General features: G+C 43.2%; 2 protein-coding genes and 1 pseudogene across 2 annotated transcripts; 2 read left to right on the forward strand and 1 right to left on the reverse strand.

The window, feature by feature from the left end:
- The first annotated feature begins 209 nt into the window (after positions 1-209).
- Positions 210-3,381, forward strand: LOC147459911 (ATP-dependent Clp protease ATP-binding subunit ClpA homolog pseudogene; annotated as a pseudogene).
- Positions 3,382-3,387: 6 nt separating this feature from the next.
- LOC147459912 (uncharacterized) lies at positions 3,388-5,371 on the forward strand. Its single transcript, XM_086511648.1, has one exon. It carries the CDS (start codon positions 3,388-3,390, stop codon positions 4,990-4,992), a length of 1,605 nt encoding a protein of 534 aa, XP_086367774.1. The 3' UTR covers positions 4,993-5,371.
- Positions 5,372-20,512: 15,141 nt separating this feature from the next.
- LOC147459913 (uncharacterized) lies at positions 20,513-20,905 on the reverse strand. Its single transcript, XM_086509919.1, has one exon. It carries the CDS (start codon positions 20,903-20,905, stop codon positions 20,513-20,515), a length of 393 nt encoding a protein of 130 aa, XP_086366045.1.
- Between the last annotated feature and the right edge of the window lie 5,485 nt (positions 20,906-26,390).

Consider the following 26,390-nt stretch of genomic DNA (forward strand, 5'->3'; position numbering starts at 1 on the left):
TCGAGCAACTGCAGCCTGAGGGGTATGTGGGGCTCCGTTTCCTGGGAGCTGTAGGAGTGGATGTCGACCACTGCAGCAACCACCTGCAGCTCAAGCTACATGAGTCGACGCTAGCTACGCCCATTATTTATATAGCTGGCGATCATGATCAGGAGGAATAAGTGCACCAGGATGCAGAGATCGACAATAATGTTCTGGATGACATACCCACGTTGAAGGCCTTCTGTACAGACCTCACGGAGCTCGCTCAGCAAGGCCGTCTGGACCCTGTCGTCGGCAGAGAGGCGCAGATTACCCGCGTCGTCCAGATTCTGGGCCGCAAGGGCAAGAACAATGCCTGCCTTGTGGGCGAGCCCGGTGTGGGGAAGACTGCCATCGCAGAGGCCATGGCGCAGATGATTGTGGGCGGCACCGCAGGCCACGAGCTCGCTGGCAAGAGAGTGATGAGCTTGGATGTTGGGCGGCTTCTTGCGGGAACGCGCTATAGAGGCGAGCTGGAGGAGCGCGTGAAGACGCTCATGGACGAGATTCGGAGGTGCGACCGCCGCATCATCCTCTTCATCGACGAGATCCACACAATCATTGGAGCTGGAGGTTCCGCCTTGGACACCGCCAACCTCCTCAAACCGGCGCTTGCGCGTGGCGAGCTTCAATGCATCGGAGCTACCACTCTCAAGGAGTACCGACAGCACATGGAGAAGGACCCTGCTCTCGAAAGGCGTTTCCAGCTCGTGTATGTACCGGCTCCTTCAGTAGAGGACACCATTCGCATCCTCAAGGGCCTCTGTCCACGCTACCAAGAGCACCACAAGGTGCAGTACGCTGAAGACGCGCTCATTGCAGCGGCAGAGCTCTCCGATCTGTACATAACCGACAGATTTCTTCCCGATAAAGCTATTGACCTCATCGATGAGGCCGGCTCCTATGTGCACATGCAAGCAGCAAGCAACTCCGGCAGCGACAGCATGAAGGAAAGTGCTGGTCAAGAAGAAATGCGGGCCGCGAGACGGTACTGTGATTATAGTAAGCGCAGCCCATATCCAGCGCATTGTAGCGGCGTGGACAGGCATTCCTGTGGAGAATGTATCTTATCAAGAGACGGACAAGCTGTTGGGGATGGAGGCCCAGCTGCATCGCAAGATCATCGGGCAGGATGAGGCAGTGAAAGCCGTGAGCAGAGCTGTGCGCAGAGCTCGGGTGGGGCTGCGGGACCCGAGTCGACCCATCGCAAGCTTCGTCTTCTGTGGGCCCACGGGGGTTGGCAAGTCTCAACTCGCGAAAGCGCTCGCATCCGCCTACTTCGACTGCGAGGAAGCTATGGTGAGGCTCGACATGAGCGAATTCATGGAGAGGCACAGTGTGTCCAAGCTCAACGGCTCACCTCTCGGCTATATCGGCTACAATGAGAGCGGGCAGCTCACGGAGGCTGTGCGAAGGCGGCCTTTCACCATTGTGCTGCTCGACGAGATAGAGAAGGCTCATCCCGACGTCTTCAACCTCCTGCTACAGATCATGGAAGACGGCAGGCTCACCGATAGTAAGGGGAAGGTGGTGGACTTCAAGAACACGCTCATCATCATGACCTCTAATGTGGGGAGCAGCGCCCTTCTAAAGGGCCAGAGCACTATCGGGTTCCAGATAGCGGACCATGCACTTGACCATGACAATATGATGAAGCCAGGAAATCAGCTAGTGAAGTACTCTCGAAACCATAGCATCGTGGAAGAAGAGCTCAAGAAGTGCTTCAGGCCAGAGTTCTTGAACCGCTTGGACGAGATTGTGGTGTTCGATCCCCTCACCCGAGAGGACATACTGCAAGTTGCTCGTCTCATGATAGAGGAAGTGGTGGTGCGCTTGAGGGACAATATGAGGATTCTAATCCAAGTCAGCAACAGGCTTGAAGAGAAGATCGTGCAGCAAGGCTTTTGCCCCTCCTATGGTGCTAGGCACCTTCGGCGGGCTATCACTAGGATTATTGAAGATGGTGTGGCGGAGCACATGCTTGCCGGCTGTGGGATATTAATCCACATCATCCAACTATGTGTCATCCTAATAGGCACAACTACCCGCATTCCCAAGAATCTCACACGACTTTGTAAGTGCCTCCTCCTCCGTGTATATAGTTGCACCTCCTCGGATCAATACAACATACGCTTCTAGCCATCGCTTCTTGGCTCTCCCCCTCTGCGTGTCATCTGGCTTAACAACCTCTCTCTCTCTCTCTCTCTCTCTCTCTCTCTCTTTCTCTTTCTTTCAGTGAGTTCTCTGCTCTACATGGTATCATCGTAGCGACCAGAAAATCCTGCCTCTTTTTCTGTGCGGAGCCCACCCATGCAACCTCCTCCGCCTTGTTTGCAGCGGTGGGCAACAAGCCTGGTGATGGTTCTTTTGGCAGCCCTCCAGCGAGCCTGCCAAGCCCTCAACAGAGCCTCATCCCGACTCCCAGAGGCGGTGGCACTGCCTACCGAGGCCATCCCATGCGAGCCCTTGCACAGCCTCTTGATGCTGCTGCCTGCGATGGGGCCCTTTTCTCCGACCACCGTGCTGCGGTGAACAAACCCGCCCAAACACAGCCTCATGCTGGCGCTGTCGACCCTGGCGCACCCCTGCATGCCTTCGACGGACCTTCTGTTGTGGCGAGGTGCTCCGCTTTCAAGCCTAAAGGCCCTGTGGCTGCTCTTTACATCCTGCGTCAGTCTCTCCATGAGGCGCAGCCCTTGCTTGCAGCCTCATCATACCACGCCATGCCCCTCGCCAAGCCTCTGGCGCAACTGCTGCTATGGGCGACGAACCTCATCATGGTTCTACTCGAGGCCTTAAGGCACGCTCTCCATAACTTCTGCGGAAACTCAACAGAGGCAAGGTGCTCCACCTTCAAGCCCAAAGAGCCCGTGGCTGCACACACCCTGCCTTGCAGCTCTCCGCTTATGGAGCAGACACTTCCTGCCAACGCAATTACTCGCCCCTCTTCATGTCCAACAACATGCGCCAATGATGATGATGCAACCATCATTGACGCATACTTGCCAAACTTGGATGTTGCAGAACTTGCACTGGATGCAGAACCCACGTTTGCTTATGTGGCAAGCCCACCCAAGGCGCATTCTGCAAGCACACTGATGGAGTCTGTCATAGCCCAGGAACCCTATGGCGAGCTCTTGCGTGCGCACACAGTGCCACCTGTTGATGGTGAATCCCTGGCTCGTGTCATTCGCCATGCGCATCTGCATGCCTCCTATGCCGCCACCTCTGCGGCCATCATAGTCGTCAACCTTGCTGCAGTCGACGTTTCTGCCACACCATCTGCAGGTTACTCTGTTGCAGCCTCATCATGCGACCTCAATACTGGTTCACAAGCCCTTGCTGAGCTCCAACCTATAGGAACCTATGAGGACCCGCTTGGCATCAGCATGCCATGATGCTGAAGTTCTCAAGTCTCACCGCTCAACCTATCTAAGCTGCCTCTCCCCACAACCACAGCCGCCGCCCAAGGTTGATGATGCCAATGGTGCTGATGTCACCATTCGAGTCCTCTTGGGGAATGAGGTCTCTGCTGCTAACCTCAACGCCTTGTTTCAATCCAATGAGACACGGCATATTGTTCCAGGCATTGCCCACATTAGCGAACCCCTGCAAATTCCTACCCAGCCTCTCGCCGCTGACGTTGTAGATGACGTCACAATCAATGAAGGCCATGCTGTTTTTGTGGTTCAATGCACCCAAGCATGGACTGTTGCAGGCGCAGCCCCTGCCCACAGTGCCCCTGGAATTACAGCTTGGGTTAATACCACACAAAACCGACCGCTCGCAGGCGCTACCAACCCAGCATACGAACTGGTTGTTTGCACCACCATTAAAGCCTTTCCTAGCGAAATTCAACTACAAGCTGGAGGCAAAGTTCATGAACGTGCTGCTGTTTGTTCATCCAAGCCTGCTTGTACTTCTGTTGCTGCTGCTGCACCCACATCACACAATGTTGCAAATGGTGTAGCCATCATAGCAGTCCTGGTTGATGTCGAAATCCCTGCGGTCATCAAAACTGATGGTGCCCATGTCAATGCCGACATTGGTGCAGGCCTCAAATCCCCAACCTTGCTGGAAGTGATCACAAGTGTACCACCACCTTTCAGCTTGGACGTGCTTGATTGCTATGAATCAGTTCCAGTTCACTGCGGCAATCAAACCCCTTGCCACTCTTTTGGCATCCAGCCCCGCAGGACTAATGGTGAACCTCCAAGTAGTAGCTCCATAGCACTTTCGGCACCAAATCTTCCAGCATTCGACAATCACAGTTTAGCCCGTGTACCTCAGGCCCGATTTGTGCCGCCCCCTACTGTGAGGGCGCCCAAGATCACTCAAGATCCCTGCCCTGCTCCGTCCTTATGCGTTTACTGCAAAGGATGCTTTCACAAATGCAACTCCAACTCGAAACCCTCGAGTGCAATCAACCCTCGTAGGCGGGACGATCCAGGAACAGCCACTCATCATCGTGCATCCGATGCAAGCAAAATAGCATCAATTCTTGGTAAAGTTCACTACCTTGTCTCCCGCAAGCACACGGACATCTACCTTGCTACCAACTACATATCTCACTTCATGCAGAACCCCGGTGCATTAAGCATGCAAATGCTCACTCATTATTTGTGCTACCTTCATCAACCTCAACCATTTGAGCCATTCAATCATGCTATAGCCACTTTCCCACCTCCCTCTCCATTGGCTACTCTAACTCAACCTTTGCCAAGTGAGCCTTTCCCTCAAACCAATTCTCAGCTCCATGATACAACAAACATTCCCTTGCCAAGAGTTGTCCCTTCTACCCCCTTTGATCCCGGTGGTCATGTCTACAAGACCTCCATCTTACACTTTCAGTTGAAGCCTCAAACACACCATGAAAGGATGCTGAAACCTCACCTTGGCTCCCTTGCGGTTCATTCAGCCAATCATAAACTCATGCTTTCACTTCGCTTGGGGGGGGCGAATGTGCAATGACCAAGCTCGTGAAATCATTCATGCTACGTACCTATCATAGCCTTTCAAAGCTCGACCAAAGCAGTAATCAGAGTTGCTAATCTTCTTCATTACGAAGTCGGACCTTGATCCAGGTTGAAGACCTCGGAAGTCACACCAAGAATAATTGCAGACGCATATTGTATTTTTCCAAAGCATGTAGATCTATCTCATGATCACATCACAGTATGCACACATACACATGTCTCTGTATGGCCGATGTGTCTTACGGGGGTGTGTGGGATATTAATCCACATCATCCAACTATGTGTCATCCTAATAGGCACAACTACCCGCATTCCCAAGAATCTCACACGACCTTGTAACTGCCTCCTCCTCCGTGTATATAGTTGCACCTCCTCGGATCAATACAACATACGCTTCTAGCCATCACTTCTTGGCTCTCTCCCTCTGCGTGTCATCTTGCTTAACAACCTCTCTCTCTCTCTCTCTCTCTCTCTCTCTCTCTCTCTCTCTCTCTTTCAGTGAGTTCTCTGCTCTACACCGGCCACTTGAAAGAGGGGGACTCTACCATACTCGATGTAGCAGCTTCTAGCCTTACTACAATCGATGACGATGTTGAGCTGATTGTCAACATTATTCAAAGCTAATTAGGAAACCTCCTCTTGTAATAATGATCTTCTTTATGAATCCAAGAGAACATCCTTTGTAATTTGTACATATTGTTTTTTTGAAGCGTTATAATTAAAAAAATTCTCTTTATCAGTTGTTCCAAACAAGAAACTTGTGCAAACCATGCTCAAAACATGTCAGTGTTCATTTCACTTTTTAAAGCTTAGTGCAGCCACATTTGTATGTGAAGCACTGAAATTTTCTTTGTATTTAGAGTGAAAGAATCGAACAACAATGTGACGAACAATAGGTAAGAGTGGGTGATGAGGTGTGACTAGATCTCTTGATGTCAAGTGATGTGTATTGTATGTTAAGAGTTGAGGTTTTAAAATTTTATTTGATAAATGTATTGTAGGGGTGAAAGTCTGAGGATCGATGTATATAGTTTTTCTCTTAGCCTTCTTTGAAAACATAAACACAAACTTAATTTGATGTTTGATCATATGCGTTTTTTGCAATTTGACATATGTCTCTCTCTCTCTCTCTCTCTCTCTCTCTCTCTCTCTCTACATTGAAATACATCATCAAAGATTTCTTGTCATCTATCACAATCTCCTCATGAGCTGGAGGCAACTTTCTGTCAACTGCTCATCTAAAATGTTGACACAGTCTTCCCACATTTTCTTCTTGATGATCTCCCGAGATATAGTTATTTTACACAAGGAGACCTCTTCAAAACATGCATAATTTTTGGCATTCCATATAAAAAAGAGCAGCAAGACTCTCAATGATTGTATACAAAAATCCATAGCCACATCAAGGATTTTACATTCGCCAAATTTCAAGGAAAAAATAGACAGTTTAACTAGAATCCGTTGGTGCACATGCTGTAAGATCCAATGCCACCAATCCTTACATTCTTACAATTCCAAAAGGTGTGCTTAAAAGTTTCCTTTGCCTTACAATGTGGACATCTATCATCAGAAATACAATTTTTAACAAGCAATTCACCACAGTCGAGGGATCCACTAAGCAGTCTCCACAGAAAGACTTTATGCTTATTAGAGCAAGGTAAACTCCAAATTGCTGCCAGCCTCTGAATCCACCATTGTTGAGATCTATTGAACCTCCAATACCTGTTGCATCTAACTGAGATGAGAAGCATGTAGAAGTGAGCAGTAGAGGACTTCCAACAATTTCCTACATTCCCTGGAAGCTGCCAGTCCCTGAACCTCTCCCATAAATTCTTTGTAGTGGGAACCTGAAGCCTGAATATTTGAGTACACAACATTAAATAGCCTATATTGTCTTCTAGCTGCAAAAAAGGGGACAAACAATCCCTGAGAGTCCATCATTTTCTCAGTACATGTGATACCCTTTCTAAACATCCTTATATATAGGAGACTTTTTGATAATCAGAGCAGGTGGGTGTTTAAACACAAAACTCCAAAAGACATTTTCCTCGCCAAGAGAACTGCCAATATATCTAAGTCTCCCCTACCAGATTAGGTGAGAGCATGTACCTTTCCAAGAATTGATCAACAATTGAGCAATTTTACAACCAGTTTTGAGAGGAGCATGTGAGATAACTTATCCCAATCTGACAAGTACCAAGCACCCTGGAAATAAATAACAGATATAGAAACAATTTCCCATAAGCATATGGACCAGATTGTGTCTCTTTTGAACATATGCTTGACCATAGTGGCTCTTCTAGCATGAGCATGGACCTGCAAATTAAGCACCCCTAGCCCACCTTTATCCTTGGGATATGCAACAAGTTTCCATTTGATGAATGCACATGTGTTTCCCTTATTTCCCCATAGGAATCTCTTTAGCAAACCCTATGAGAATCTCTAATTGTTTACCATGGCCTTTTACCACGTTTTGTAGAGAGAAGGTCCAAATTCAGCTGGAGAGGGAAGAGACTTTTTGGTATCTAAACTATTATCGTGACTTTGCTAATATTATCGTGTTTATTACCTCAATTATCATCGCTATTATTTTCGAGGGGATATTCAACGCCTAAAATTTCAAATTCTTGCTTAAACATCTCCCCCCCCCCCCCCCCCCCCCCCCCCCCCCCAAAAAAAAATAAAATAGTGTTTCCCTTCTCTCGATAAAAATTAAGGAATATTATATGAAATTCTTAAATTTAAAAAAGAAAAGATATGAAAACATGTAACAATAGTTAGCTATTTAAAATTACACTTGGTTACAACTAAACTAATCACTGTCACTCGATTAACATAATTAAGCATGTTCACAAAATTAGAGAGAGGGAAGGGGGGAGAGAGAGAGATGAATGGATTACACGATCAAAAATCTTCATAACTTAAAGTATGAAAAATGTTTATGAATCATCTTCCAAAAGATCCCTACATGAAGCATTATGCAATTCTAAGCCCATGGCTCCTTAATCAATAAAGAGAGAAACGGAACTGTCGTTTGTGGATGCGATGGCTTCATCATATTCGAATTCGTCGTCTTCTATCTCATCATCTTCATCATCATGACAATCATCCTCGCTAAGACTGGTCACCACTGGACTTGATTCATCGACCTCCCTCTCCTCTATCTCCACCTCATCCAAAGTAGGAGGATTGCTGGGATATAGATGACCTATAGAAGAGAAGCTCAAAGTGAGTAACATTGATATAATTAATGTTACAAGCAAATAAGAATAAAAAAGGTAGTCACTCACCTGCTCACAATTGCGCGGTAAAGCTAAATTGTCATACCTCCCTGTGTGATGCACACTGCGAACCACTTGCACTTGAAGATGAAGGTATGAAAGGTTTTAAAATTAACCTTTAGTATCCTTTCAATAGTTCCACAGTATCTGGCTTCATCACCGTATGTGTCAAAGTTGCCCATGATGCCACAATCCATGGTGGTTCTACGCTCGTCAATGTGGCGTGTACGAAAGTGACAATCCTTTGACCACATAGAGCTAAAGGAAAAGCACTACAAAATAAGAAAATATCTTTTATCAAGTACAAAGATAAAATCAAGAAAAAAGTTTATAATATGGTTTAGGTATATAAGTACTCTACCTTTGGTACGCAACCTTGTGCATATATACTCCCATTCTTTGTTGGTGATGTCTTCTCCACGCGCTTATGCTTTGGTCATTCTCTCATGAATCCACTCCACAGCATTGGGGGTGGCCTCCTTCCTCCATGTGCTTGTTTCCATGTTTCTCTCTCTCTTGCAAATGCCTTGCCTTTGAAACTGTCCACAAGTCCACCCACTTGGTTATAACCTTTGCATTGAGAAAACAAAAATTATTGACCACTCAAGATAGATTTATATCCATGTTAAGTAGTTTTCCCTTTCCACTTGGCAAGTGTGAAGTCATCCTTGCATCTTCCTCGTTTGACCACATGCGAGGCATTGAAGGATCAACTTGTGCCAAATACTATGAGATGTAAACAAATGCCTCTTGGACGATCCACTCTTCGGCCATACATGCCGCACAACATCTTTGAGAGTCTTTAAAAATCTCTCTAAGAAGAACATCCATCGTGCATGCACTACTCCATATATAGCAATCTCCTCCACCACGTGAATCAAGAGGTAGATTTGACTAAGAAGGACCGATCGAGGAAATGCATCCTCAATGGCACACACAGTTTTTGTTGCAAGTGTTTGAGCAGCAGGGATAACATCTATTTCAATTTCCTTGGAGCTCACAAATCTGCAAGAAAACACACAAGGACACACTAAGTGCTAGTTGAGATTATTGTGTACATAAAAAAAGTGTAGTTGAGTGGAGTCTTGTGGTGTACCTTACTAGCTCTCCAAGTTTGAAAATAACATCCCTGACTTTCTTGTCCCGATATATACACATACTCACTGGCAAAATGAACTACAATGTAAATTAGGGGAAGGGAAAGTGAGAGAAAGTCATACACACAAACTATAGATAGAATAGGGAGAGGGATATTACCTGAAGCATCTTGTGCCAATCATGGGACTTCAACCCATACAATTGAACGCTTCCACCCTTCTTCACTTTTGTGCAAGCTCCCTTTAGCGATTCCTGTATCCTGTTGATGTGCGAATAGAAGAAATGGTACCCTTCACTTTGTCTAATTCTTCTTTGGCTAGCATCCATGGTGCTTTAGGAAGCAAAATCTTTCCATTGGGGGCACGGCGTGGAGACGTTTCAAAAGCCTCAAATCCTCCCTCACTGACCCAAAGAGTCCTTCTTGCCAATAATGTGGTCCCATAGTGTTTGGGCTACATTCTTGAATATGTGCATGGGATCCAAGAGATGTTGTATTTTTAAGTCCTTTCAATATGATACCTTAAAATATTTTTTTGGTGGAGGACACAGATCCAGATTGTTGTGTAGTGCTCTTCCCAATCGGCCATCATGAGCTTTAGAGGTGTCTCTCCAAAGTAATCTATCCTTATGTGGACTATCCAAACAAGGTAATCGTGCATAGTCCACATAAGGATTCCCCTCACAATGGCTTCTCTCCCCCCTTTGCAAGTGAGACATCTACAATGGGAATGCCTCTCCATAACTCCTCCAAATGCTCGATGAGGGGTTCGAGGTAGACATCAATATTTGACACTTTGTACTTCCCTGGCACAAGCAACAAGGAAAGAAGTATATTGCCATTCTTGGTTGTCTCCCATGGTGGAATATTGTAGTTGATGCGATAACCACAGGCCAAGTGCTCCATGAAGTAGACTTAGTGCCGAAGGGGTTGACACCATCACTTGCTAACCCAAGACCCAAGTGTTGAGGCTCCAACCCAAACTCTGGCCAATGAGTTTTGATGTGCCTCCATGCAGTTGAATCGACAGAAGGGACATGGATCATTCCATCATTTGAGCGGTAATTGGCGTGCCACATGAGAAGCTCCACGATAGACCTGCTTTTAAACATGTGTTGAATGCGAGGAATTAAAGGAAAATGTATCAATACCTTGTGGGGTAGGTGTGCCCCGCTCACTCTGGCCTTGTATCGTGCTTCCACGCACATGAGACATGAGGTAGCATGTGCGTGCTCATTGCGGTATAACATGCAATCAATGACGCATGTATGGATGCATGCAATCAATGACGAACGCCATTCGTTCTCCACGTGCTCCAATGCAATGAGCCTCAAGCGAGGTATTACCCTTTTGCACTTGACGCAAGGACAATGAAGTTTTTCCTCGAGCCACCGATCGTGTTCAGGCCCTCTAGGGGAGCCACGATCATCCCAATCGACCTCTTGTACGTACACACAATTTTTTTTTTAATTTAGTCATATGTGCCCTAAAAAATAATCAGTTAATTAAAAAAATAGATATATTTCAATGTTTTTTAAAAAATAACTATATAGTCAAAGAGGATTTTTTTATTTAGTCATATGTGCCTTAAAAAATAGAGAGTTAATTAAAAAAATAGATACATTTCAATTTAAAAAAGGGACTATATAGTCAAAGGAAATAAAGTGCAATGAGTGCCTTTATTTTTTCAAATAAAGTACAATCAATTTGCACACTAAATGGGTTAATTTTTTAATCGCAAATAGCTAAAAGTACTTAAATAATGCACTTAAAAAATATATAATAGTACTACAAAAATAAGTACTCATAGAAAAATTAAAAGTCTTCATAAAAAAACTCAAAAGGCTAAAAAGAAAATTATTGATATCTAAGAGTAGAGAGGGTGGTTTGAAGCCCCTTCGCAACCTTGGATACATTTGTATCCGTTGAAATGGCATGGCGCGATAACAGAGGCGGTAATAGTCACGGTAATGCCCGCGATAATAGTCACGGTAATCCTTGGCGCCTAAAAACAGAAGAAGAGCAGAGAATGCTGCGCTTTTGCGGCATACCCTGCCTTCTTACTCTCTGCCATCGGGCCTGCTTCAATCTCCCTCTCCCCTCCTACACCTCCCACACTCACTGTCTCTCTCCCACAAATAGAATAACATCCATACGCACGTGCACCCGCGTGCGCGCGCACACACACACACACACATTCAATTCAAAGAGGATCTTTGCTTCGTTTGCAACCTTTTCATCGAAGGAGGTTTACCGCGTTTGTCTTTGGAAGCTCAACCTAACAGCCAACCTTTCTACAATCTAAGGTAATCACTAAACAATCCTCCCTCCCCCCTCCCTAATGGCTTCAACTTTGTTGCACGCACGCGCGCGCACACACACACACACACACGCACAGACACAAGCCACACACACATACACACACACACACACACATATTTACATGCATAAATGAAGAAACAAAGCAAGAGAGAGAGAGAGAGAGAGAGAGAGAGAGAGAGAGAGAGAGAGATAGAGGGAGAGAGGAAAATAGAGAGATAGATAGAGAGAGATAGAGAAAGAGAAAGAGATAGATAGATAGAGAATAGAGGGAGAGGGATAGAGATAGATAAAGAGAGAGAGATAGATAGAGGGAGAGAGGGAAAGAGAGAGTGAAATAGATAGAGGGAGAGAAAGAGAGAAAAATAGAGGGAGAGAGGAAAAGAGAGAGAGAGAGAGAGAAATAGATAGATAGATAGAGAGAGAGAGAGAGAGAGGTGTCATCGCAAATTAACTGATCAAAGTGAGTAGCATTGACATCAATCAAAATTGATTTATGCAGATTCAAATTCATGCCAACAGCTAGAGAGAACAATGCCAAATAAGACGTACATTTAATAAAGTTCAGGCTCGTAGCCTGTAAGAATATAATAGTACTGTCATCTGCAAACCCAAGAGCGAACAATTTCTCCCTAGACAGCTACAAGCCAAAAATTCTGCCCAAAACAGAGTCCTTCTCTAAAAAACAGAACAGAGGATGTGTACTAACTACAAAAAACAAAGGACTTAAGGGCCACCCTTGTCTCATAGATCTCCATGAATAAACAACATCAGATGACATGCCATTAACAATAATCCTTGAAGCTGCATGTTTTCTCATTAAAAAAATGAATGCACTCATTTTTTCCCCAAAGTCCAGCTTAATCATGATCGCATAAATAAAGTCCAAGCTGTCAAAAGCTTTAGCATAGTCTAATTGCAACATAACAATATTCTGATTTGTTTTTAGTGCAAATTTTGTTCTTAGCTGTACAACCATAATATAGTCCAGAATAGACCTACCTTCAATAAAACCAATTTATGTCTCATATGGATATGCTTCCTTAACAGAGGATCTTTGTGCTAAAACTCTATAGAACCAATTGAACATAATCAGAGTAGGTGGGTGTTTAAACACAAAACTCCAAAAGACATTTTCCTTGCCAAGGTATATCTAAGTCTCCCCTACCATATCATGTGAGAGCATGTACCTTTCCAAGAATTGATGAACAATTGAGCATTTTTACAAATAGTTTTGAGAAAGGCATGTGAGAATAACTTATCCCAATTTGCCAAGTACCAAACACCATGGAAATAAACAACAGACATAGAAACAATGTCCCACAAGCATTTGGACCAGATTGTGTCTCTTTGAACATATGCTTGACCATAGTGGCTCTTCTTGCATGAGCATGGGCCTGCAAATCAAGCATCCCTAGCCCACATTTATCCTTGGGATCTGCAACAAGTTCCCATTTGATGAATGCACATGTGTTTCCCTTATTTCCCCATAGGAATCTCTTTAGCAAACCCTATGAAAATCTCTAATTGTTTACCATGGCCTTTTACCACGTTTTGTAGAGAGAACCCAAATAAGAATCTATTTAGCAAAGTTTGAACCTGCCCCGTGTGAGTTTTCTTCCAGTCCAGCAAAGACAGATAATACTGCAAATAGGGGACCAAGATTACATGAATACGACTAAGCCTAACATGCAAAGGCTACTCATCATAATATCATGCAACAATTTTAGTTTTAACTTTGGACAACACGCATTGAACCAAATTGTTGTTGGTAGTCTAAACCCCAATTGGACACCCAAGGTATCTGAAAACATGACCCTTACAGACCCTCTTGCCAATTAATTGATCAAAGTGAGTAGCATTGACATCAATCAAAACTAATTTATGTAGATTCAGATTCATACCAGCAGTCAGAGAGAACAATGCCAAATAAGACATATATCTAGTTAAGTTCAAATTTGTAGTCCGTAAGAATATAATAGTGTCAAGTGCAAACCCAAGAGCTAACAATTGCTCCCTAGATAGCTACAAACCAAAAATTCTGTCCAAAATAGACTGCTTCTCTAAAAAATAGAATAGAGGATGTGTATTGTTTTGCAAAAGAAAAGGACTTTAGGGGCACCCTTGTTTCACGGATCTCTATGAATAAACAAGATCATACAGCCTGTGTTGGAATTAGGGTTGCAGGAAAACACACACAACTTGGAGAAGACGAAGGAAGCTCAAGGCACACAATAGAGAGTGTATTACTTAGTGTGCAATGAAAAGATAGATAGCCCTAGAGTGATGGGCATATATACAATTCAAGGGAGAAAAAACCTCCTAAAGAGGGAAAAATGCCCCGGCGGTCCTAGTGTGTTCACACACATCACTACCACATGTATATGGTAACAAATCCCCAATAGAGTGATGCAGTGAACGAGAGCTGGTACATGAGTAAAGGGAAGCACCATGCCCTGATGAGGACATGATCAGTCCACAAAGGGGAGTAAGCCCAAAGCTTTGCGGAAAGCTTTGAGCTTCTCACAAGACAATGTCTTTGTGAAAAGATCTGCAAGTTTGTCCTGTGTTGGCACATAAACCAAGCCCGGGGGATTCACTATTAGTAATGGAGGGATGTCACCTACATGCATCAATATTAGAGAAACCCCCCTATGTACGATATCTTACATGCTAACCTACCCCTCTACATACGGACAAGATACGAACGTTCTCACAATGAGCCATCCCCCCTCATACGGATTTTGTACGGAATGTAATGACCCACTATTTTATGTATACTAACAATTTAGAAGCACATGATGTTGTAAAAATATACGATGAACTACAAATGAATAGCAAGTGTACAGTGTCATGTGTTTTCATTTGCAATAGATATTAAGAGAACAAACCATGAAAAGCAACAAATATAATGAATATTAAATTAAAATAAACCAATCGTTTCAATGTAATTTGTCAAAAAACGATTAGCATTTACCTTGTAAACTGATACAAATCTCAATCTCAAACCATATGATAGTAGCCACCTACTTAGTAGGCTTCCCACATGGGATTTAAGGCACACATATGAAATGGATTGTTTTTTAAATGACAAATAATGCATACTCTTAAACAACCATGAAAAACTTCAGTCATCAACTCAAAACACATTACAAAACAACCCATTAAAAGATTAATCTTTTTAAACAAAAACAATTATATGTGATATGAATGCACGTCTATGCTTAAACAAAGTGAAACTTTTAAAAAGCACCATCTATATTTAATTTTGAGTTTGTACATAAAATATAAATCTTAAAAATTTTGTCAAAGTCTCCTTTGTACAGAGACCTATTTCTATAAAAAAAACCAGTACACCCTTTTCTTGGGCTCCCACATGGGATTTTCATCACATAATTTCTTTTTGCAAAAAAATTGTCCACCTCATCTTGGGCTCCCACGTGGGATTTAAGGATTATCTTACACATTAAAATCAAGCACATTTTCAACAGAGTCGAAGTAATCTAACTTCAAAGTGGTGGTATGACCTGCATATCATAGTACATAAGAAACCTCCAATCACAAAGTCTAATCACATGATTACCAAAAGGCCATGTCCACATCGATAGGCGATCATGTACAAAACAAACACAAAATGAAAACATAAAAGTAGCCTACCAAATTAACTTAAGAACCCTCAAAATCAAACTATATTCCAACTGTTAGCATGTCATGCTTCTCATACTACACAATCAACAAAATGGCATGTCCATGTCATATGGCTGCCGTGTACATAAAATACATAAATCAAAACATCAAAATGAAATGTCTAAACAGAGTTTCCTAAACGAAGTGCGCATCCCTTAATCAACATTTCACTGGTCCACATGTCATGTCGGACAAACATCTTTCATACCACCCAAAATTGTGAGTATCACTAACTCGCAAAATCTAGGCTAGATTTCGAGCTTGCCTTGAAAAAAATTGACAAAATGTGACAAGATTTAGTGTAACTACCGATAGATGCTTCAAACTATGATCTAAAAGCCGATTTAGTGCATCGGACAGGCAACGAGAGGCTCAGGGAGTCAACAACGTTGATGGTTGCAATGGAAGAAGTTGGGACTCGGACGCCAGCTCCAGCAGGTTGGGACATCAAGACTAAGTGTCACTGATGAGCAAGTCAAGACTCGGACGCCATAGCTAAAGCCTAAGGGCATTGATCAGGCGAAAATAAGTCACGACTAAAGTGAACTGAGAACTCTCTCTGCGTCTGTCAATCGCTTCGCTTGCAAGGAGCTGGCCTCCCATCGTGAGCGTCAGCACGAACTCCTCCTCGCATCGTCATCATCCTTGCCAAAGAAGTGTGAAAAGAGGAAGCTTAATAAGATGAGGCCCAAGGAAGCTGTTGAGAACGCGAACTTGCTGCGGGAGGCAGAGCTCAAAACTACAAAACAACTACAAAACAAAGGCCTCAAAGCAAGCAATAACAGATTTAACTGATCAGTAGAGAAAAGCTAGCTTTTTTATAAGATGTAGCTATAACAGAAAGAAAAAACCGGCGTTCCAGGTACGTTCCAGGTATACAAGACACCATCAACCAGTTTGGTAGGATTAATGACACAATGTTGAAGACACTGCCACTACAGAAGCTTGCATCACAGTGTATAGACAAACATCTCAAGCATAGAAACAGTATACAGTTTATAGATCAACATTAATTGAAGAAAGTTTGTGGCAAAGCCTTGCAAACTTGAAACAAATTTGGAATCCAGCACTGGCTGGGAGTGGTGAGCGTAGATCTAAAGCCAATGTCTACCAAGTGAGAGGGGATACTAGGAAGCTAGAGAAGTTAGAACAACAACGGTGAAAATTTCACTTAAAGAAATCTGACAACCTTCACTGAGGACAGATCTGAATATTGTTTTCAAACCTTCACTGAGGACAGATCTAAACATTGTTTTCAAACAAGAAGATTGCACATGCTAGCTACACTGTCACATATAAACAAAACTAACAACAGAATCATTATAACAAACATAAATGGAACTGTAACATCGGAGAAATGGCAAAGAAGACATGACAAAACAGAATTTCACATAATAAAATAGAATAAAGAACGATAGAACATAATCAATGAGCTCCGCGCCTTCGGTGTAGTGACCCTTGGCCCAGTTGTTGTTGCCAGCTAAGGACTGGCCAAAGACGAAGTTATCTAGGCGGAAGATCTGCCCATAGGGACCCGTTCGAACACTGACCATAGTACCTAACTCTAGATCCATGAGCACGACGCGAGGCACGTAGTGCCCGCAGCTTGCCTCGTTGTAGTACACATTCACTCTCTCTAGCTACACGTTAGCATCACCGATGTATGACCCTGTGGGATCAATGCCGAGCTCTATGCATACCACCTCCCAAAACTTGGCGTCGATTTGGCTGCCTTTTGCACCTGTTTGTGCATTCACAACTTCTGTGACGAGGAGGTATCCACCTCATAAACTCAATCCAAGCAATCAGCCAACTGAAGTCGCTCGATTGCAATCCCCACATTATAGAGCGACTCTTCGCCCCACTGCCTTGTTGGTAGCTATGAGAACATCGTTCATCTGCTGCCTCGCTGCCCGGTGTCTAGTAATTTCATCTTAGCCAGCATCAGCTAATGTCACGTGACACATCCAACCCTATGTGTCCGTGGACAAACTACACCATAACAAGGTTTCCGTCAAGTCCAGCCAGTCTAGATTAGAAGTGATCTAGCACTTTTGTGAGTCTATTCGTAGACTGTGCATGCCCCATCACTTAGTGTAGATGCATATCCTCTGGTTGTACACCGCATAAGCATAAGCATTTCCATCAGATTCCATCAGAGTCAATTTGGGGATTTTTCCAGTGACTTTATCCTATTTTTCCTATTTTTGACATTTTTCACTTATTAATTTAAGTGACTTCCCAACAAAAGTAGGTAGGGCAAATTGGGTAAGAAAATATATAAGCAAACCCATGTTAGCACTCTTGGGCAGATGAGCAAGGAGCACAACAGGCCCCCAGGCAGCAAGTACTCCTCCTCTCTCAGCAAGACCCTCTCCAAGCATTCCTTGGCGAGCCCCTCCCCATTCAACCCAACGTTTTTGTGGTGACATCCTCTCTTGTAGCCTGGCATTTTGTAAGGCGCAGCGGAATAAATGTTGTATTTTCTCAAGATTAGTGATCTTTACTGCTCAAGGTTCCTTTTAGTTCTTAGGGAAAGAGAGAGCTTTCCGTCTGTAGAGTGTTGTGGTCACGAACAAAGTGAGTGGATTGTGCGTGCAAGTGAATGAGACTGAGAGAAGGAGAGAGAAGAGATACGACACCGAGAGGTTGTAAAACCCTCCTCCGAAGGCCCCACTCTCGTCGGCGAGAGTGGTCTACTTGATTGCACAAAAGCGTACAATGCGAATGCAATGGACTAATGCAATGGGACTATGCCGATGACAACGACGGCGACTTTGGCTGAAATCTGTGACTTTCTTGGTGGCTGAAATGACTGTTTCTCGCTGTTTTAATGGTTGAAAATGACTGTTTTTGTTGGGGTCGAAAAGGTGATGGAAAACGCTACTGTCATCTGCTGCGTTTTTGGATGGAATTTCCTCGCTGAAAAACGTTGGGATAGCAGAGGGTTTCTTGCTGAAAATTGCAGGTTTTCAAGTGCTTAATAACCCCTTACCCGGCTATGGTGATCTGCTGCAAGTTGCTTGATGAAAACGCTGATCTGGCTGAGGTGTGTCTGACGTTAGTGGAGGCCAAAAACGCTGATGTGACCAATATGAAAAACGCTAGCCTTCACTACTTGCTGGCAATCTCTGCGTGGGAGGAAAATGCTAGGGCAACCAGTAGATTGGGAGATCCCAAGTTGAGGGTGATGCGGGGGAATGGGCCTCACCAAGATGCTTGGGGTTTGCTTATAAATTATTACCCAATTTGCCCTACTGAGTATCCAACAAAAGTCACTTAATAAATAAGTGAAAAATGTTAAATATAGGAAAAAATAGGCTAAAGTCATCTGAAAAATCCCCAAAGTGACTTTGATGGAAATGCTTATGCTTATGCTTATGCAACCAGAGGATATGCATCTACTCTAAGTGACTGGGCATGCACGGTCTACGAATAAACTTGCAAAAGTGCCAAATCACTTCTAATCTAACTTGACTGGACTTGAGGGAAACCTTGTTATGGTGTAGCTTGTCCACGACTACAACCAAGTGCATAATAATATTGATAGGATAATAGTTTCAATGAAAGGTATAGTTTACCTTATTAGTTTAAAATGGATATTTAATCACAATTTAACACCTAATGTAAATTCAGTTGTAAATTCAGTTCTTTCTAATGAACGGACACTTTTGTTTAATTCAAATATATCTACTACAAATTCAATTGAATTTGAAGACATCAATGATAACCATGTGGGCATCAACCTAAACAGCATGTTTTCAACCAATTCTACAGCAGTGAGGTATTGGTCCCCATCTCAGAATGCCTCACAAAATGCTTCCAAAACACCGATAAATCTAAAAAGCGACACATAGGGTTGGGACATGTCATGTGACACATTTCCACAAGCAACACAGCAGCAGCAGTCCCCAACCTAGCATTTTTGCTATCGTCATCCACCCCCAATCCCTAGCGTTTTGGGATCGCCCTCAAGGGACTGCAGCCAAATAATGTTTTCAGCAATAAAGGGCTACAGATATCAGCATTTTCAGCCAGCGTTAGCAGCCTACAAAACGTAGCCAGAGACCTGCAATTGGGCAGCGTTTTCAGCCTTCAATCGCCGCATCAAACGAGCGTTTTCAGAGTCAAGGACAGCAGTCATTTTCAGCCTTAAAAACGTAGCCAAACCTGCGTTTTCAGTCGCACAAACAGCCCCTAGTTTTTGGCAGATTTCAGCCCTAAAGTCATCATTGTCGTCACCAACATAGTCACGAGTTGCATCAGCCCCCCCAAAACCCCCCAACGTTTTTGGACCTCCTTCTTCGCGGGGATTCCCAGCAGAACCATTGCCTTGAAGTTTCCCTCTTCTAGCGCTTGTTCCCCTTGCAGATCAGCCCCATCCTCAGAGTTTTCCCGCGACAGCATCAGCCCCAGCTTTAGCATTTTACTAACGCTAGACCACCACCAGCCCTTAGCATTTTTGTGGAAGATTCTCAGCTTGTATAATTCAGCCCTTCAACGTTTGCTGCAACATATCCAGCAGGTACGGATCAGCCTTCACTAACGCTAGGTAACCACAACAAACTAGCGTTTTCTTTGCTGCCACAGTTCAGCGTTTTTGGACCAGCCATCTCAGCGTTTTAATAATCAGATTTCAGCCTTGGAGAACCCTTGTTTCCAACCTAGACTCAGTAGCAGATCAGCCCCCAAGAAGGTTGCAGATGCTCCCCCATTTTCAGCCATCAAAACGCAGCCAAAACAGTCATTTTCAGCCACCGAAACAGTCCTCGAATTCAGCGATTAGAAGCCTACAGATTTCAGCCATCGAGTCGTCGTCGTCATCACTGTCGTCGTCATTGTCATAGTCCCATTGCATCAGTCCATTGCATTCGCATTGTACACCTTTCTCTTGCCGACAAAAGTGGGGCCTTCGGAGGAGGGTTTTACAACCTCTCGGATGTCGTATCTCTTCTCTCTCCTTCTCTCAGTCTCATTCACTTGCACGCACAATATCCACTCACTTTGTTCGTGACCACAGCACTCTACAAGACGGAAAGCTCTCTCTTTCCCTAAAGAACTAAAAGGAACCTTGAGCAATAAAGATCACATACCTTGAGAAAATTCAACATTCATTCCGCTGCACCTTACACCTACATTCGAACCAGCCCCTGCTGATCCATCTCTTCCTTCGCAATTGCTACCTCAGTGGCCCACTTATCTTGCATCATAGCCACCTTCTCAAAAAGCCAAGTTATCCCTTGCTCTTGCCGGCGGAGCTCATCCTCCAACATTGCTTTCTTTCCTTCAAGTTCCTTCCTTGTTCTCTTACTTCCCAACCGCATCGAATTTACATCCCTGTGGTAAATCTCCATAGTCCTCGAATGAGTTTGAGTCAAAGCATGCATAGCATCTTGCACCGCATCCCAGTCATATTCCGGTTCTTCTCTGCTCCATCCATCATAACGTTCAACTAAACGGTGCATCGCCCTTTCAAAGCATAAGGACGCAACTTCCACATTGAACCAAGCCTTTAATGAAACCATCTCGACAAGCTCTGATACCAATTGTTAGGACCCAAGTGCATACATAGCATAAGAGTGCGCAATACACTGAACACGGGCTCAACAAGAGCCCAATAGCAAACTAGGGCCAAGTCTAAAGTGGCCGGCAACACCTGTATGTGGATCCAAAAACAATAATTAGGTAGCGAGTGAGGGACTGACTCTCCTCGACTCGATAAGCCAACACGGCTTTACAATACAAATGATGGGGGTTCGGAGCACTGTGGCTCACCCTTCAACTAGCATACAAAACGTGGACTCGAGACCCACTCGAGTGACCTGCTGAGTTAAGAATGCAGACTTGGGACATAGAATGCAGAGTGTTAAGAATGCAGACATGAGACTTAGACCTATTTACAAAACTGTCTTGGGCAAGTTGGTATTCAGAGGACTCCATGATATTCACACCTGGAAAACTTTGTCTTGACAATGCATTTCATGTTAACTGATGCGACTATGTAAAATGCAAGTGAGAAACCTCCATTTCTAGACTAACTCTAGTGATTATTGGAGCTGAGCATTGGCTGCTGCTGCACTGTCGACCAGCACCCCCTCTTTCACACACTCCCACACCCCCAAAATCATCTTCAAAAGTGCAAGGAATCATCAACATATTTATAATTCTTTACCAGTTCACATTGACTGACATAATACAAACTCATATCTTATGCACGTGAGATGTGCATTACTACTACTTGCAGATCATGAATTCTGGCTTCTAGTAAGCATACCTTGAATCTCCGAGCCTGAACTTCTGCTTCTTTACTCTCACAAGAAAATAGCTAGAACAATCATTATGTAAATAGAATCAAGACAAACATGGTGAACAGACTTAGTTGCAGTCTAAAAACTCTGTCAGCCAGCCATTACCTTTCTTGCTACTGCCATGCCAACATACTCCTAATCAGTTTCTGAACGTATGCTCTGTTTAAAATGTTGCTTGAGCTCATGGATAGCAGCCAAAGCCTGGTTAACTCGTCCAGCCTTCAAAACACACACACCAATGCTCATACAAGTCTCTCTCTCTCTCTCTCTCTCTCTCTCTCTCTCTCTCTCTCTCTCTCTCTCTCTCTCTCTTCAGGTGCACACACACACGTTTTGTGCTCTCTTGCCTTGTGTTTGCAAGGGAGGCTTTAAGCTAAGTGGAACACTGTTACATGGTAAAATGCAAACATTCTTTGACTTAATTTTTCTGCTCAGCCCAAGGTTGCTGAAGTCCAGCACCCCCCCTTTCCCCTTCAAGCGAGCCACTTCAGAGACAATTGCAGTCTTGGTTTGCTCCGGCTCCCTCAAGATCTGCTCACGCCTAATTCTTTCACTTGTCTAGGAGCTATTTTGGCAATTATACATCTATCTGGTGAATTTCCCCAACAACACACATATTGGGAAAATCCCAAGAATGATACCATAGGTAGGCAACACAGCTAAAGTATCCCTCTTCATTTCTTGGCAGCTTCAAAAATCGGAGTTTGGAAGCACGGTGTCGTGCTGTGACACATACATAGTGGGAACGCATGCTACAAGATCTATCTTGTATTTTTTTAGATACATAATTATATTTCCTATAGTGTACATATGCATATTTAAGTATAATAATAAGCCTTCTATCTCATCCTATTATTTTTCTCAAGGGTAACATATCCTTACTTTACCATCAGAAAATACTATGGGAAAAGCATCAATAGCTCCGCCTCTTTAACTTGGGGCAAAAAGCATTGATTCTTTATTTCTACTATCTCATTATCATCTCACACCCAAGCTAGATCCTATATCTAGGGTAAACTCCAATATATATATATTCTATGTATTTTTTATATTTTTCTTATATTTCTTTTTAAATAGCTACTAGGAGGGAATCAAATCCTAGTGGGACACTAGGTGGCATGATTTCAAAGATACACTTATTTTAATGCATTATTGCAAGCATGATTACAAAACTTTGTCAAAGAGCAATGTCATGCTTTCATATGGCATGAGGTGTCCTTTGGAATTAAATGAAAGTCTAGGCTAAGGAGACCACATGAAGACTTTTGCTTCCATAAATGGACCCTATTTTAATGAATTTTTTACACAAGGTTCCAATCCGAATTGGAAAATGATTTTAAAATAGAAATCGTAGCTAATGAGCTGAAGTTTCTGCCCATATTTTTACTTTTTTATTTGGAGCCACGGTTGAGGAGATATGATAAAAATACTGGACCCCAGTCTGCCCACATCATGCAGGGACAGCTCATTTCCAACTTTTCCAATTCCTGTTCACACTGGCTCCTCTCTTCTTGTGTAAACCCTTGTGGGTTCCCTTCACCTATAAAAGGGGACCTCTTCTTCCTTGGAAATAACTCAAGCATTCAATCCATTGATGAGAGGAATTCATGAGGGATTGAGTAGTAACGCCTAATTGTACTTAGCCATTAACATAAGCCCAAGCCTACACTTTTTCCTAGAAGAAGACTAGCCATTCTTACAACAAGCTACCCTTGGAAGATCAACTCTAATCAAAGAAGGTCTTACACTTGGTGTATCAATCAAAGTGGAATTCTCCACTCTTCTTCTCTCTCCATCAATAATGGTGTCGAAGGGTTTGTCAAGTAAGATGTGTTCTACATTGATGTTTTCTTGATTTCTTGTTGTTTTCTTTTTCATCTCTAATCCAACATATATATATATATATATATATATATATCTAATCTTATCTCTTTATCCAAATCTATCTCTTTCACTCTTAGTAATTCATCCTCTCTACAAATTTTAGGTTCTCCTTGCTACAGGTACATCTCTCCCCGTAGTATCCTTATTGCCCACGGGCAAGAATAGGGCTTGGGAGGGAAACTTCTCATCTCTTATCTTCTCTTCTCTCATATCTACATTTCTCACATACTATCCTAGATGAATAACCCACATGATGATAATTTCTATCGCTTTCACTCTGTACGATCTATTAGAATTAACGTATGGATTAGCCGTAAAATACACTTTCAACAACGTATAGTGTTTCTCTTTGGCCCAGAAAGGCTCAATGAAATACTTCTATCACCGGATCCCATCATACTACCTCTCATAGACTATAAATTTTCTTTTGACATAAGCGTAGTTATCTTGCTATGAACCAAGAGGATTTGTACACACAATTAATCCCAATCACTAGACAAAATATATATATTATGGTAAGCACAAAACTACAATTTCAAAGAACAATTCGTAGCCTATTTGGCCAGCCAAGATTGAATGCCATTAACTCATCTGTTAACCCTTTCATATTACCCATGATACGATATGACCATAGCCTTGATGTTTTCATCTTTGTGTTATTTTGACATTTTCTTTTGTGTTCTTTCTTTGTGTGTGTGAGTGCAAGAGAGAATGGGTGGGCTTCTTTGATTGTACTTATTTCCAAACCCTAATCGTCATGGCATCTATGGTTTAACTCCTTCATATAGTTTTTGTCGAGCTCTCTCATAAACTCTCACAGCCATAAGCCCGGTGCTTTCCTAGCAAGACCGCAAATTTCTCGACATATTTTTGGTGAACCCGACGTGAAACTTCCAGGGTGAGAGTTTGTGGGTAACCATGGGTGATCATGTTGAGAAACAGGGTATGCATTTTGACCCAACAACAATGCAAATGTTTCAAGCATTTGCAATGTTCATGCAGCAACAACATGCCACTGAAAGAAGGGAGATTTCAGCAACGAAGGCCATACAAGCGGTCATCAACATAATGGATCAATTCAATGGCAAAGATGTAACCAAGTACTTACGCGAGTATGTGAAGGAGATGGAGCTGCATCGCGTGTCAGAAGGTGAGATGATTCAAAGCTTTGAGCTAGTTGTTGCTCCAAAAATTAGGGTGCATGTTAGGGCAATTAAAGACGGGCATGGGAGAAATTGGGAAGAACTCAAAGTAGCTTTAAAGGAGGAATATTTCATGGAGGACTCTGAGAGAGTGACCAAACGGACATTCTTAGAATGGGTAGTCAAGCCAAAGCAAGGACTATCAATAACAGAACTACTTAGGGAATTTGAGCGACGCTATGCACAACTCACAAGGACAGAAAGGGCCACACTAGATGCAGAGAAGACAGATCTTTTCTTACAAGCTGCGGGTAAAGAGTTTCAAGAAAATTTGGAGCTTCTTCTTGAAGATAAAGATGCTGAGCAAGGACTAAAGACCGACTGGAATGAGGTTGAAGGTGCTGTCTCACTGCTTGCCAAACGACAAAGAAGAAGGGACAAGATGGTACTAAACACTACAAGTCCTTCCACCTCAACTCCTGACAAAATGGTAAAGCCTACTTTTATCACTCCTAAGTTTGATGAGTCCATGCTAGATGAGCTTGTGAAGGGAATGCGTGACTTGAAGGTGAAACTTGCAAAGCTTGAAGAAAAAGGCCAACCATCAGGGCCACTTCCTAGGCAAAGACAACAGCCCAAAGAAGGGTTTGTTAATAGATGTATTTGGTGTGATAGTACAAACCATGTAAGAAGGGATTGTGATGATTTTAGTGATGCTTTGTCAAAAGATGTTGTCTTTTTTAAGGATGGTAAAATCCACTTAAGAGAGACAGGTCTACCCTTGAGAACTAACTTTGGGAAGGGGGGAATGCAAACCTTAGTTGAAGATATGGCAACTAAGCATGCCACCTCTTCAGTTGAGGCAACTACTTATGGAGTAAAAATTGAACATTTTTGTGATGAAGAGGTGAGTGACCATCATGGTCAAATTTGGCCAAATTTCATGCAATTAGCTAAAAAGGGAAAGCTTACAAAAGAGATTCTACATGAAGCAAGTGATTGCATACGTCTAGAAACAGGATGGAATGATCCAGTGGACTCATTGTCAGTGCATGCCTACATTACAAAATGCCAACAAAATGAGGCAATTGTAGAAGAGAAGCGCAGACGTGAGAATGCTGATGAAGGACCATCAAAAAGAGCTTCTAGAAGTGGGGGAAGAAGCGACTCAATGCCTTCTCAAACACCCTCAACACAAGGAGCATCTCCACCTGAAGTACTCATGGAGGAGTCTACAACAGGAAAGAAGAAAGAGCCAACGAAAGGTAAGACAAAAGGCCCAACTTATAAACTACAATTTGATATTGAGGTTGCTACAGATTTAAAGAAAGTCTTGGAGGAAAGGATCTTGAATAGCAAGATTGAGTTCACTCTGGGAGAAGTTCTTGGCATTGCAAAGCGTGAATTCCACGAGGAGATCATTGACATCATCAAGAGGAAGAGGCAAACCCTTGCTGAAGTTTCTTGTCCACAGGTTGAAGGGGAAACCTCGAAGACACAAGGGATGCAACTGCAAAATAAGGAGAATGATGGAGCTGTGGTAGGATGCTACCAATCTAGTGGGAGAGTGAAGCACGTATATTTCTCAAATGATGATGAAGAAGTTGAAGATATTCCTAGGAGTTACTATTCACGAAGTCATTGGGCAAGGGCTACTACAGAAACTTTGGTCAAGG

Source organism: Adiantum capillus-veneris, chromosome 4, assembly GCF_014529385.1.
Source record: "Adiantum capillus-veneris isolate H3 chromosome 4, ASM1452938v2, whole genome shotgun sequence".
Lineage (NCBI taxonomy): Eukaryota > Viridiplantae > Streptophyta > Polypodiopsida > Polypodiales > Pteridaceae > Adiantum > Adiantum capillus-veneris.

What these genes read in the sequence shown, in the direction of transcription:
- LOC147459912 (XM_086511648.1), top strand. Translation starts at nt 3,388, where the DNA reads ATGAGGACCCGCTTGGCATCAGCATGCCATGATGCTGAAGTTCTCAAG.
- LOC147459913 (XM_086509919.1), bottom strand. Translation starts at nt 20,905, where the DNA reads ATGGTTTCATTAAAGGCTTGGTTCAATGTGGAAGTTGCGTCCTTATGC.